This window comes from Rhinolophus sinicus, chromosome 2, assembly GCF_057876585.1.
Source record: "Rhinolophus sinicus isolate RSI-liver-muscle chromosome 2, RSI-T2T, whole genome shotgun sequence".
Classification (NCBI taxonomy): Eukaryota; Metazoa; Chordata; class Mammalia; order Chiroptera; family Rhinolophidae; genus Rhinolophus; species Rhinolophus sinicus.
This window is the reverse complement of record NC_142502.1, coordinates 107807793-107820393: the sequence shown is the minus strand read 5'-3', so window position 1 is coordinate 107820393 and position 12601 is coordinate 107807793. Positions and strand designations below refer to the sequence as shown.

The following is a 12601-nucleotide window of genomic DNA, read 5'->3' as shown; positions in this document are numbered from 1 at the left end:
CCAAGTTGAAAACCAGCACAGATTTGTGCCCTATGCATTTGGGTGATGGTGTTAGTAGCAGAGCAGAATTCCTAGGACTGGGTATGCGGGTGTGCAGTCACAAGGAAAATTCCCAGAGAAAAATCAGATTTCAAAGACTAGAGAAATACTTGTTCTTTGGGGGTCTGCTTACAGCTGTCTGTTTATACTGTAAAGGGAAATAACACTATCTTTCGGTTTTGGTTTTACAGGGAAAGGGGTTCAAAAAACAAGCAATTATAAGGGGTGGAGAAAGGAGGGAAGAGGTCCAGAATTGCTGTTCCATGGTGTTGTGCGGCCCCTGCTGGGGAAACTGAGACATGCTCAGCTCAGAAGGATGGGTATACTGAGTTCCTGGCCCAAGTTCCTTCCAACACGATAGGAACTGGCCCTGCTGTGGGGGGAGAACAGCAGATGGTGCCAGAGACAAGCTAATCCGTGGGCCCTTGAGGGGCGGGAACAGATGTTGGGGGAGCATGCCGGACAAAGGTAGCTGGATAAGGGCCCAGGTGTTGCCCTTGTCCCAGCCACTGCTCCCACGTTCAGGAACCAGACCTTGTGGGTGAAGACACACTGTCCCTCCTGTCAAGTTAAGTTCCTGCAGCCCGGATCCTGCCCCAGGCAGGATTGCAGCTCTACCCACAGCAGCGCCTGCTCAGACTCTGTCTGCAGCTCAGGATCAAAGAGCACGGTCACAGAAAGGTGGGGTTTCAGGGCACCCCTCAGGGGCTGCCCCTATCCCTAGTATTCCAAAATGAAGGCCCATATTCTTGTAGGTGTGCTGGTCGTGGTGGGCTTCACAGTGGGGAAGGGTAAGTGGGGCCCAGGGGCAGGAAGGCAGGGGGTGGGGCTCCCTGCACAGCAGGGAACTTGGAATGGGAAGCCAGTGTTCCAGCCCTCCTGTCTTCTGCTTCCTCAGCTCCTGTTACTCGGCTCCGGACCTGCCACCTCTGCCTCTTAGAAGAGCCTTCTGTAGGGTGCATTTCAGGCTCGGAGAAGTGCACCATAGGCAGCTCGTCCCCATGCATGGTGATCACCATCTATCACAGTGAGTTTAAGACTACTTGAGGCCTGGGACACAAGAAGGAGGCAGGCGCATCCAGGAAGGAGGGGTCCAGAGTTCAGAGCCAGCTGGGCTGATTTTTTGATCCCTTCTGAAGGCATCTGGGATAGAAGTCAGATCTGGTGAGCGATGGGGAGAGTCCGTGATAGGGGTGCTAAGTTTGGGGACTGTTATTAGCTGTCCTCTCTCCTCTAGATACCAAGATTCGCTTCTTCATCCGAGGCTGTGGACAGTACAATTCTTACCGCTGCCAAGAAAAACGCAACACCTACTTCTCAGAGTACTGGTACCAGGCCCAGTGCTGCCAGTATGATTACTGCAACTCCTGGTCCAGCCCCCAGCTCCAGAGCTCCCTGCCTGAGCCCCCCGATGGGGCCCTGGCCCTGCCCCTGCCCAGGTCCCAGATCCAGCGGTTCTACCAGGCCCTGAACCTCTCACTGCCCCTCCCCAGCTTCCATGCTGTGGAGGAACCTGAAGGCCTGGACCCCCTGGCTGCCCTGCCCTTGAACCTGGGCTTGTCCATTGCTGACCTGCGCCATATATACTTATTCCTCAACAATTCAGGACTTTTGGTTCTTCCCCGAGCTGGGCTCTGACCTCTTACCATTCCCAGATTCCAGTCTCTTCCAGCCTCTCTCCCAGCCCCCCAGCGTCCTGCACTGCCTTCTCAGAACCCCACAATCTCTGCTCTGCTTTCTCAGACCCTCCTTCCTTTGTACTTCTAGTGTCTGTATGCCTTTGATTTAATTTTCTCCCCAGACACCAGTTGGCATAGCACCCAATGCTCTTCCTCCTAGAAAATAATCTCAAGTACAGATTCTGCCCAGGCTGACCTGGGAAAGGCAGTGGTTTCCTCAGCGCTTTCCCGTTATCTGAGTGTTCAGTCACCGCCCTCACCCCATCCCCCATCCTCTCTCACTCTGGTCACCTGCCACCTCCATTTAGATCTGGCTGTACATCCCATTTTGTGCCTATTTCTAAGACCCAGTGCCAGACTGAACTTGCAGCAAGAAGGATGAGAGGTAGATTTCTGTGCAGATTTCCAGGCTTCACATCCTGGCGTCTCCGCCTCGCTGTCTACACCACCCCACTCCTCTCCTGGTATCCTGCTGCCTTCTCCCATCTCTTGTCCCAGGCTCTGGCCTCCTCAGCCCCACTTCACATCACTTGAGTCCTGACACCCCCTTCCATAGGTACCCAGGGAGGGGAGAGGGTCTGTCCTGCTCTGCTCCATGTCCCCTGATTTCCCTCCACAATAAATGGACTGGGTTAAGTCTGTCACATTGTTCATCGGCTCAGACTCAGGTGTGGGCAGGTATAGACAGACTAAAAGTTAATTGGGTGTGGGGTTCAACAAGTCTGTGAAGCCCTGCCCACTCCACACAGCCTCCGCCTGGCCTGCTCCAGAGGACCCACGTCCGTCCCACCCTCCGTTCAGCTCGAGATCAAAGCATGAGGATTGTGACACCTCCCAGCTTTATGCCCAACAAAATCTAGAAAGAGACCCAAGTGAAGTCGTTTTTCCACCTAAGAGAGGAGGAAAAACTTAAACTAGGAAAACTAAGAGCAAAGCAAAGGGCCCACTTCTGCCTCTGAGTCACCTGGGGCTGTGGGACCTGAGTTCCTACCTGTCCATTCTTTTCAGCATCCTGGACCCCAGGGCCCATTTGGTTGGGGGCCTTTTATAGATATAGGTATACATACAATTTTATTTCGTTTTTAAAAGCTACAAGCATATGGAAAGCAGTAATGAATAGCTGTAGCTGCCTTTCTCATACAGTTGGGACACAGTGGACACTGGTGGCGCCAGGCCCGGCCTTAAGCAGCAGAAGTCACAGGCGGTACAGCCAGGCATCTGCCCGCCCGGCTCGCAACCCAGTGCTGGGGTTCTGAGACCTTTTTCTGAAGTCTTGTAGCTTTGTGGCCGGGTGGCCCAATCTCAGTCCTCTGCCACTTGGGTAAGTTGCTGTTTCTGCCTCACTGGTCACCTGTCAGGTAAGGCTGTTCCTCCTAAGATTGAGAGAATGCATGTAAATGTGTACACAGTGGAAGGCAGGACCTCAAAAATAGATACATGCCTTCGAGACAAACAGAGACGCTAGCCTGTTCTTAAACCTTTCGGGCAAAATACTCCAAAGTCTTACGTACCATAAAACGGGCTTTTGTGAACTGTCCCCCTGTGTTACCAGTTCCCGTTCCGAAGCCACCTCCACGCCCCTCCCAGGCACGCCCTGCACGCAGGGTCGCCATTGCCCCCCGTTGGAGCCGCTCAGATGGGTTTATGCTCGCTCCAGATGGCGCCATACGGCCTGTACACTTCAGGTACGCGGTGCTTGGCACCCATGCTGTGAGGAGACATTGCCACGGCCCCTTTGATGGTCTGTGCTCTGGCGGGACACACCAATGTTCACTTTTAGGTCAGAAGGCACTTGGAGGTACAGAGGGGGGTACAGACCTTCCACGTGTTCTTCTTTTGCTGGACCCCCTTCTCCGCATGAACTCGGACAGGCCCAGGTTTGTACAAACGAAGGCAGCCTCAGGCTGAGGAAGCCAAGGCCCAGAACTGGACAGTGACTTACCGCGGTCCTTGAAGAGGGAAGCTGAGCCTGGGGTCAGAGCGCCCAGGGCTAAACTAGGCCTAGCGTCTTTTCCACAGAGTGTCCTTCTCCCTCGGCCTGGTTTGTTCACTGCCCCACTCCCACTGACACCCCGCCCCCACGGACCTCCCCTGCAGTCCCCCCACAGCTCTGTGTGACAGCGCCAACAGCATGCCCACTGCCCTTTGGGCCTTCACTGTACCCCTTTCCAATTCTTCACCTTTTTGTGCCTACAGCTGAATCAGAGACACCGAGGCAGGGCAGGAGGAGCTCAGCAGGGCTGGGAGCCCCTTCCCTGCCCCCAAGATGGGGTAGTCAGGACCCCATCCCTTAGTTGCCACCTCCACCAGAAGAGACAGACAAACCATGCAGTTCGTATACCAGTTTATTTTGGAGGAATACCTGTCAAGAGAGACCTGGAGGTAGAGTAAGCAAAGAGCAAAGCAGGGCAAAGAGGCAACCAAGAGGTGGAGGAGAGAGGAGGGAAGATGTCAGACTGAGAGAACTTGAAAACTCCAGAGACATCTGGGGAGGGGCAGAGTGGGAATGGGGCTGTTGAGACATCAAGACTAGGGCTGGGGTATGGTAACCTAGGGGTGTAGGAGGGCTGGTGGGAGGGCCTGGGAGTTGTCCGGCAGGGCCCAGGTGGGAGTCAGGAGGCTGGCTGGAGACTGGCAGCATTTTACTCTGAAGGTCTCTGCAGAAGTCCTATGGAATATATGACACTCTGTTCTGTGGGTTGTTGCAGAAATTCTGGAAGCAGCATCGAGAGAATGTCCAGAAGCCAAGCACTGGAGATGGACGGGTCTGTGTGCAATCGCTCATCTGCTCCCTGCGGATGCAGTCGCTCACCATCATGCCAGGGCCACTGCCTGGGGACGGGGACGGCAGCAACCGGTGATGTGGGGGTCCCGGCAAAGCCCAAGCCCTGCATCCCCTCGCTCCACGTGGACTTCTCATCACTGCCCCACACCCTCCCCTGGACCCCGAAACGCAGATTCCTGGAACTGGGCAGGGGCAGCGAGTGTCAGGGAGTCAGTCACCAGCCATGAACTCTACAGGAGTTTCCCATGGAAGATTGGTGGGAAAGAGTCATTTGAAACACAGTGACACTTGCGGGGGGGAGGGGGCGGCACTGAGCTGGGGCTTGTGGAGCAAAGTAGGAAGAATCAGCACTTTGAGCAGGACCACGTCAGAAAAAGTTGGGCGATGTATTGGAGGTTGGCTTGCACAGGGGAGGTGTTTATTTTATGGATTAAAAGTAAGAGAAGTTTGTCTGCTGCTATTATGAGTATATATTAGAGGGGAAAAATCTTTGTGCCCAGGTAGGATGTTCACTGCTGCCCTGCTTGAGAGAGTGAAAAATGAAGTAACCTAACAGTCCATCAACAAGTGAGTGATGTGGCGAGATGGCCTCCGACAGGCCCACCATGGAGAGCCACGCAGCAGGCCAACGGACAGATGAGGAAGCTGTTCACAAACTGACATGGAAATATTAAGTTCCTAGAACTGTTAAACTTCAAAAGCAAATGCAGGGGCAGCAGGTTGGCTCAGGTGGTTAGAGCTCGGTGCTCTTAACAACAAAGTTGCTGGTTCAAATTCCCACATGGGCCACTGTGAGCTGTGCCCTCCACAACTAGATTGAAACAACTACTTGACTTGTAGTTGATGGGTCCTGGAAAAACACACTTAAAATAAATAAAAGTTAAAAAAAAAAAAAGCAAACAAATGCACAACAGTGTTTACAGAGGTATGCTACTGTTTGTGGGGGAGAAAGAGATGAAGATGGGGTAAACTAATATTTGTATAGGGTGGAATGTCCACAAAAGATCACAGAAAAGGTAATCAAGACAGTAAAGAGTAGTTTTCTGTTGTGTGCATGGGAGCTGGGTGGATTGGGCCAGGAGTGGAAGGGAGACTTATCTATGACTCTCTTGAATACTGTAACCATGGCTATGCATCAGCTATTTAAAATAATTAATGTAATAAAATGATTTGAATAAAGGCACCTTCATGCACTGGTTAAGAGTGCCATCTCTGGAGCCACCACAAACTGTGACTTAGCCCCTAGGAGAATTGGGCACCTTTCTGCACCTCTGTTTCCTCATCTGTAAAATGGAGTAATAATACCTACTTCAGAGGGTTGTAAGTGCTTAGAACGGTGCCAGGCACTTAGCGTGTGTTATGTGTTTGTTAACTTTAAAAAGGTGAGGGACTGGGTGGACGAGCAGGCATGAAAAACAAGGGAATATAATCAATAATCGGCAAGTTGAAAGTGAGGTGGAGATGTCCAGAGGACAGTTTGACATGACAGTATGACCAAACGCTCAGATTCAAGAGGAACCAGTATATGGCTGCTGGTTGAAGCCGAATAAGCAGATAAAATGGTCTGGGAGAGTAAAGCAGTAAGATAGCTAAGGCCCAAATCTTGGTGAACATGAACCATTAAGGGTCAAGGAGAATAAGCGAAGACTCAGTGAAGAAGATTCAGGAGAGGCAGGAGAAGAGAGATGCTGGCAGGAACTGCCTGATACACGGGGACAAGGCAGCCTGAGGGGAGGCCCGTGGGTCTGGTGATCTTGAGGGTCCCTAAGGCTGGTGCTGTGAGGGCGGTGGAAGCCAGTCAGCTGTGCACTGAGGAGGCCGCAGCAGTGCAAGTGGAGACAGCGAGTGGCTCTGAAGGTGAGCAGGGAGAGACAGCGATGGAACAGTATCTTAGGGTTGTGGAAACCAGACTTGGGGTGCAGCTTAGGACACTGGTAGAGACTCAGGCTGGGAACGGGCTGGGCCCAAGATTGGCGGGAGAAAGCGCCTTACTGTTCTTGATGAAGAGCGTCATGCAGCTGCTGCCAGGCGAAGCGAGGCAGACGTCAGATCCCAGAAGGCAGCCCAGCTCCTTGGTCTCCAAGAGGCATCGATAACAGCGCAGGTATTTGGGGAACTGAGCTGGATGAGGGGGTTTTTCACTGACAGGATCAAACTTACCTAGAACACAGAGAACCCCCACCTGCCTAATTTCCAGGTCAAACCCACCATTCTCCACCACTTCCCCGTCTCAGAAAATTGATGATTTAAAGAAATCACCAATTCTTTAAAACCGTTTCACTTAATCTTCCACCAGAAGCTTTAGTCCTCATTAAAAATATCCATTCTCTTTTCTTATACTTCCTGAAATGAGGAATTCATTCATTCATTCATTCATTCAACATGTATTTGAGGGGCCAATAGTGCCCAGCACTGTGCAGGCCTCTAAGTTCAAAGGCGAGGCGAAGGCAGCCCGTTCCAGCTTTGGGCAGCCCTGGTAGGACAGTTCTTCCTCTGGGACCTGGTTTCCCAGTCCCCAAGCCCCTGGACTCTCTTTTGAATATGCATTCTTGATCTGTCGTGTTGAGAAGTGAAAACGAGAATGAATGTGTCCTCACAGGACAGGAAGAATCTCTGCTTTGTGGGGACAGGAGACTTCAAGCAGCCCAGGGCCACATTCTTTATTTGGTGGCCCTATCACAGGACAGACTCATCGGACTTTGTCTACCAAAGCGCTCCCCATCTACATGCATAATGGTTGTCCCTCGGTATCCGTGGGGGATTGGTTCCAGGACCCCCCCACAGATACCAAAATCAAGGATGCTTACATCCCTCGTATAAAATGATTTAGTAACTGCATATAACCCACACACATCCTCCTGTCTACTTTAAATCATCTCTAGATCACTAATACAATGTAGATGACATGTAAATAATTGTACTGTACTGTTTAGGGAATAATGACTCAGAAAACATGTCTGCACCTGTTCAGTACAGACACAACCATCATAGGCCTAACTACACAGTACAGGTCAGCAACAACCAACTTTTTTTTTCCCGAATGTTTTCCATCCACAGTTGGTTGAATCCAGGGATACACTGTTGGTTGAACCCTCGGATACAGAGGGCCGACTGTACATCTCCCTCTTCTTCTGGTCCCAGGCCCAGACCACACATTAACGAGTCCCCAGACCCAGCAGAGCACTTGTTGTGAGGTAAATGCTGAACAAACATTTTGAATCCTGTTTCTATGGAGCTAGTGCTTTGTAGCCAAGTGAGTAGCCAGCTTCGTTCCACCCTGTGGATCCTGGTGCCGTCGTCTAGCATGTTCCCTGAACGCTCCCTATTCTGCATTGACCTCATGGGTTCCGTTCAGCTCATCGCTGTTGAGACAGCCCTGTGGTGTCACTAGAAATCTCCCTCTGAGTGAACATCAGTCCATTATCAGTGCCCAGGCATTGTCCTACCAAGCCCACTCACCTCACCTCTCCTCCTGCCTGGGCTTTACCTGAGTATCCTGGGCAGATGTACCCAGACACCTGGTGTCTGTGGGTTTCTCTATCCAGCAGGCCAGGAGACCCTTCTGACCCCTTAGAGCCACTTACCGAACGCCGAGCTCATCATGACCAGCGCTATTAGGAGGACCCTGTACAAAGCTTGGGGGGTGCTGTGGAGGCCCAGAGGACCCAGACTCCAGCTGCATGCAGGGCCAGCCATAAAATTCATGACTGCCAACCAGCTTCCAGTCTGTGCTTATATTGGTGCAAGAGAACTTGGCCAAGAGGAAGGAGAGGGACAATGGCCTTTGGGGTGGAAATGAGTGCCAGAACAGCCAGAGGGACAGAGCGTCCTCACCCACGGCCACTCTGGGGGACTAACAGCCTGGCTTGCTCACTGGAGCCCAGCAACAGAAGAATGAGAGAGGAACATTCTTTCATATTCATTCAACAGACAATGTATTGAATCATTGCATCAGGTGTTGTGGACACAACGTCACACCAAGTCCCTGCTGTCAACCTAAAAATAAAAGGCCTTTCAAAGTGAGAGGCAACAGCGTTTATGTGAGATCAGTAAGAATAACTATTCGGGAAGAATCCATTCCGGCAGAAGCCCAGATAATGTTCTCATTAGGAGACAAAGGCAATGGGTATTTATGAGAAGGGGAAGGGGAACGAGTACATCAAAAATAGAAGGAAGGCATTTCTACTAGTGCAGAAAAGATAACATGGTGATGGCAATTCTAAACAATGTTTTAAGTTTTCAGTCCAGTAGTCATCGGTCCAGCAGTCATAACTGCTTTCTTGACATTTTTGTAAACAATTCTTTGGGACACAATGTTGCCCTAGGCCCAGTCCAAAGGTTATTTTGCCCTGTTTTAACATTCCAAAGGTTTGAGGCATAAGAGTGCAAGGCAGTTCTTCTGGGATGACCGCTAGCAGCTGCAGCTCCGTTTTACCTACCTTGATTGTTTACACTGCCCCTCCGCAGAGCATCCAGTCTTAGTGGGGGAGACAAGTCAACAAGCAATGATAGGGTATGAGGGGTGGAAGGCAGAGTGCTTCCTGGGAGCACCTGGGAAGTGGAAACTACTGACAAAGGGATTTCAACAGAGGAGTTAACATCATCAGTTTTTCATTTGTAAGATAAATAAGGCGGGAAACCAGTTAGGAAGCTGTTCCTGAGTCCAGTCACAAGATGGCGGTCTGGTCTAGTAGAAGAGAAGCAGGGAAGCCCAAAAGTGACTGAATCTGAGATATATTTAGACAGGAAAACAGGACAGATTTGGACAGTAAGGTGAGGGATGGGGGGGATAGGCTTGCTCAGGGGAGTGATTGGTACTACCACCTTCCAAGATGGGAAAAACGTAGCACTGTCAGAAATCCAAAAACGAGGACCCGTGGGTCCCCAGTGACCATACTCAGCCCAGTGCCCCCTGTGGGTTCCGGGAAACCAACACCTTTTCCTACGCCCCCTTTTTCCCCGCCCCGCCTAACCTCAGCTGCAGATCAGTGGGTCTGATCTCCGGCGCCCACAGGCCCGGGCGCTGTGTGCTCTCTCTCTGCGCTTGGCTGCGCCTCAGCGCTCCTGCGAGGACGCGGAGGCGGCCCCCAGCCCAAGGTCAACTCTCCGCCAGGAGTCTGGGAAGAAACCTGGTAAGGGCTTGCCCGGCGATAGGACCCAATGGACACTCAGAGCATTACCCGGCTTTCCCGGAAGGTGGCGATACAGCGCCACGATCCCACCCAGGTCGGAATTCTGGAGACCGCGCAGCAACCAATGAGCGGCCGTGGGCAGACCCCAGGCGCCCCGCCTACTTCCCAGCTCGGGGCCTGCAGGGCTATGCCTCCGCGTCGCTTGCTCTGTTCGAACCTTGCCACTTGCCAGTCCCTCTGCTGAGACCCTCAGGGTTTTTACTTTAAGGGTCGTTGGGCTAAGGAACGAACCACCTGCTCCAACCTCCAGTTTGGAGGTTTGGGGCGGGTTCGCAGAAGGGTTCCCGGGTTTCCGCTGTGGTACCAGACCATCCGGCTTCGAGGTGCTGATGAGGAAGATGGAAGAAACGGAGACTTGCGCCACGAAAGACGGATGGGAAAGAAGAAACACGAGTGGAAAACGCACACCGCTGCGCGCCCCCCAAGAACCTTGGGATGAATTAAGTCAAATTGTATTAAAGTCAGTAATTTATGTAGGTGCCAAGGGAGGAGCGCCTGGCACCTACATAAATGTCTGTTGAATGGAACACAGTGATAAACGAAGAGTCACAGAGGAGGGACACCTCTCGAAGCGCAGAGGAAAAGGGGGAGGCAGAAAGGAATTTCACAGCGCTCTCCGAACCCCTCTCGAATATAAAACCGCAACTGAAAGGCCAGGGACTATGGAGGGCTACCGGTGGCTGAGGTTGGGCTCCCGAAGGGGTCGCCCTGAGAGGTCTGGGAGGACTTGCTGTGGAGCTTCCGCGGCCGCGGGCCCTGAGGGTAGCAGGAGGGAAGACACTGGCGGCCCCGCCTTCTCCGGAAGGACGTGTCCTCACGTTCACTAATCCCACCCTTGTTTAGTTTCAGTCCTTCCCTGTCCACGCGGCAGGGCGCGGCCAGTGCGCGCGAAGAGCCGCGAGAGTTCGTTGCCATGGTTCGTTGCCGCGGGCTCCGTGGCGGCTCTCCCGGGGTGAAGAGGTGGGGCGTTGCAGTAGTCGCCATGGCGACAGCAGTGACTGACTATCTGTGCTGAGTGCCCCTCCCGGGAGGCAAGGGATGCTTGGGGATTAGCAGCCGAGCGATGAAACAAAGGAGGTCGGGCCTGAGGCCAGAACGCCAGTTAGAGGAATGGGGCGGGGCGGGCGAGGGGCGGGGTTATAGGTGATTGGGTACCGCGCGAGCAGAGTTCTGTTCCCGCTACTGTCCGACCCGGCGGTCAGGAGAGGAACTGGAGAGGGAATCGTTAACCCGAATATAAATGAATGAAAAAAATGAGTGACTGCGTTCCTGAGGGAGCTGGGATGGCTTGTTGATTGTATGGGTGGATGGATGGATAGATAGGGACCTAGCTATCACCGACGCCTGGGCCTCCCACGCTCCGGGACCCTCACTCTGTTGTGATAGTTGTGCGGGAAATACATGCCCCTCCAGGGGTCGTGGAGCAAACCCTCAACCCCAACAAGCAGCCCAGAGCCGAGTCCAGCATCGCACACTGGGAGCCGTGCAGGGTGGAGCATGGGCCAGAGAGATAGGATAGGATAAGGGACGTCCCAGCCTGGGACCCCCACTCTTCTTCCCAGATTTCCTGTCCAGGCGCTACCTCTCCTATCTTCCAGCCTCCATCCTCTCTCCCAGTTTGCCCGGCTCCTCGGGGACACCTGGGTGTCCAGACCTCACCTGGTGCCCAGTACAGCAATAGGGTCTAGCAGATGCGGGGTCTACATCTCAGCTGGTCTTCCCCAGAGATTGCTGGGATACTGCTATACAGGGTGAGGAGTGGACAAGTCCCGTCCTGGGATGGGGGTGGGGTGTGGTTCTAAGAACACAGCTGCTATGGGGTTTATCAAAGGTGGGGAGTAATCTGAGGGGGTAGACTGAAACCTATGGGAGGGGTGGTCCAGAATTCAAATGTTGAGCGTCCCCTCTCCACCCACTTCAGAAATCCTCGTGTCATCCACTGTTCTCTATAGTATGTGCAGGAAGAACGGGAGAGGGAGTGGGGGGGGGGGGCAGGTCAGAGCTCCTAATGGCCATGCCGGGAAGGGGGAGTCCTTTGTCTCCAGGGTGTGGGAGGTGGGGCTGGGGGCCCCCTATTTACATTTAAGGAGTTCCCTTAGCTGAACAAGGACTCTGTTTCCAGGATATTAACTGTCCTTGTGGATCTGGGCAAGGTTCAGAACCATGCAGCTGGCCCCCCAACTTCATGCTCCACACTTCCCTCACTTTGCCCTCTGGGACAGGATGGGGGGGCATATCAGCTTTCCAGTATTTGCTATAGGGGGAGCGTTTTGGAGCTGGGCCACCTCCCCTCTCTTAACCCCAAATATCAGATGTCGTATCACTTGACAAATCTGTCACCCTGCACAGTGGAGCCGCAGTAAGCCCCACTTTAAGGAGCTGCGAGCTAGCGGGAGCTGACACGTGTGCCCCGAGCTGCAGTGGGGCTTCATGCACTGCTGGGGAGACACTGAAGTTAGCCAGAGACTATCTAGGACATTGGAACATTGTCCCCACGTTAAGTATCTTGTTCAAAACGGTGGACCCTGGGTGATAAACCTAGGGGTGTGTCATCTGGAAGGAAGGCTTCCAAGGGAAGAACATAGCCAGACAACAAACATGGGTGAGAGAGGGTCTCATTCTGTTCCATGAGGCCCAAGGATTGGAAATAGGAAGGATGTTACAGGGAACCGATGTCCTCAGGGTCAATCTAAAAATCGTGTAATGGCTACCCAAAAAGCTAAGTGTGGCTCTGGGAGGACGTGAGTCCTCGGTACCCAGTCCCTGGCAGGCCCTGTGTTTGTTAACTTGAAAAGAGCATGTGACTTGATGACACGGAGAAGAGGGTGTGCAGTTTGCTGCCTAAGACACGGGCGCAGGCTGCTCCTCGCTCCCCATGCAAATAGCAAGAGCTAAGCAACGAAAAC

The 12601-nt window shown here is 52.8% G+C and overlaps 2 protein-coding genes across 4 annotated transcripts; one reads left to right on the top strand and one right to left on the bottom strand.

Moving 5' to 3' along the window:
• The first annotated feature begins 53 nt into the window (after positions 1–53).
• On the top strand, positions 54–2354 carry LY6G5B (lymphocyte antigen 6 family member G5B). 3 transcript variants are annotated; one of them, XM_019715584.3, is made up of 3 exons: positions 54–830; positions 938–1066; positions 1277–2354. In XM_019715584.3, exons 1-3 carry the CDS (start codon positions 773–775, stop codon positions 1675–1677), a joined length of 588 nt encoding a protein of 195 aa, XP_019571143.3. In that variant the 5' UTR covers positions 54–772; the 3' UTR covers positions 1678–2354. The 3 variants fall into 3 exon arrangements, 1 of the variants encoding a protein (XP_019571143.3); XR_016020368.1 differs by having other exon boundaries at positions 705–720; positions 938–1419; XR_016020369.1 differs by lacking the exon at positions 54–830 and having other exon boundaries at positions 837–1203; positions 1277–1415.
• Positions 2355–4045: 1691 nt separating this feature from the next.
• On the bottom strand, positions 4046–9470 carry LY6G5C (lymphocyte antigen 6 family member G5C). The gene is made up of 3 exons (XM_019715583.3): positions 8088–9470; positions 6496–6663; positions 4046–4550 (listed from the first exon to the last, which is right to left on the bottom strand). The coding sequence occupies exons 1-3, from the start codon at positions 8206–8208 to the stop codon at positions 4387–4389; spliced, it is 453 nt and encodes a 150-aa protein (XP_019571142.1). The 5' UTR covers positions 8209–9470; the 3' UTR covers positions 4046–4386.
• Positions 9471–12601: the final 3131 nt, after the last annotated feature.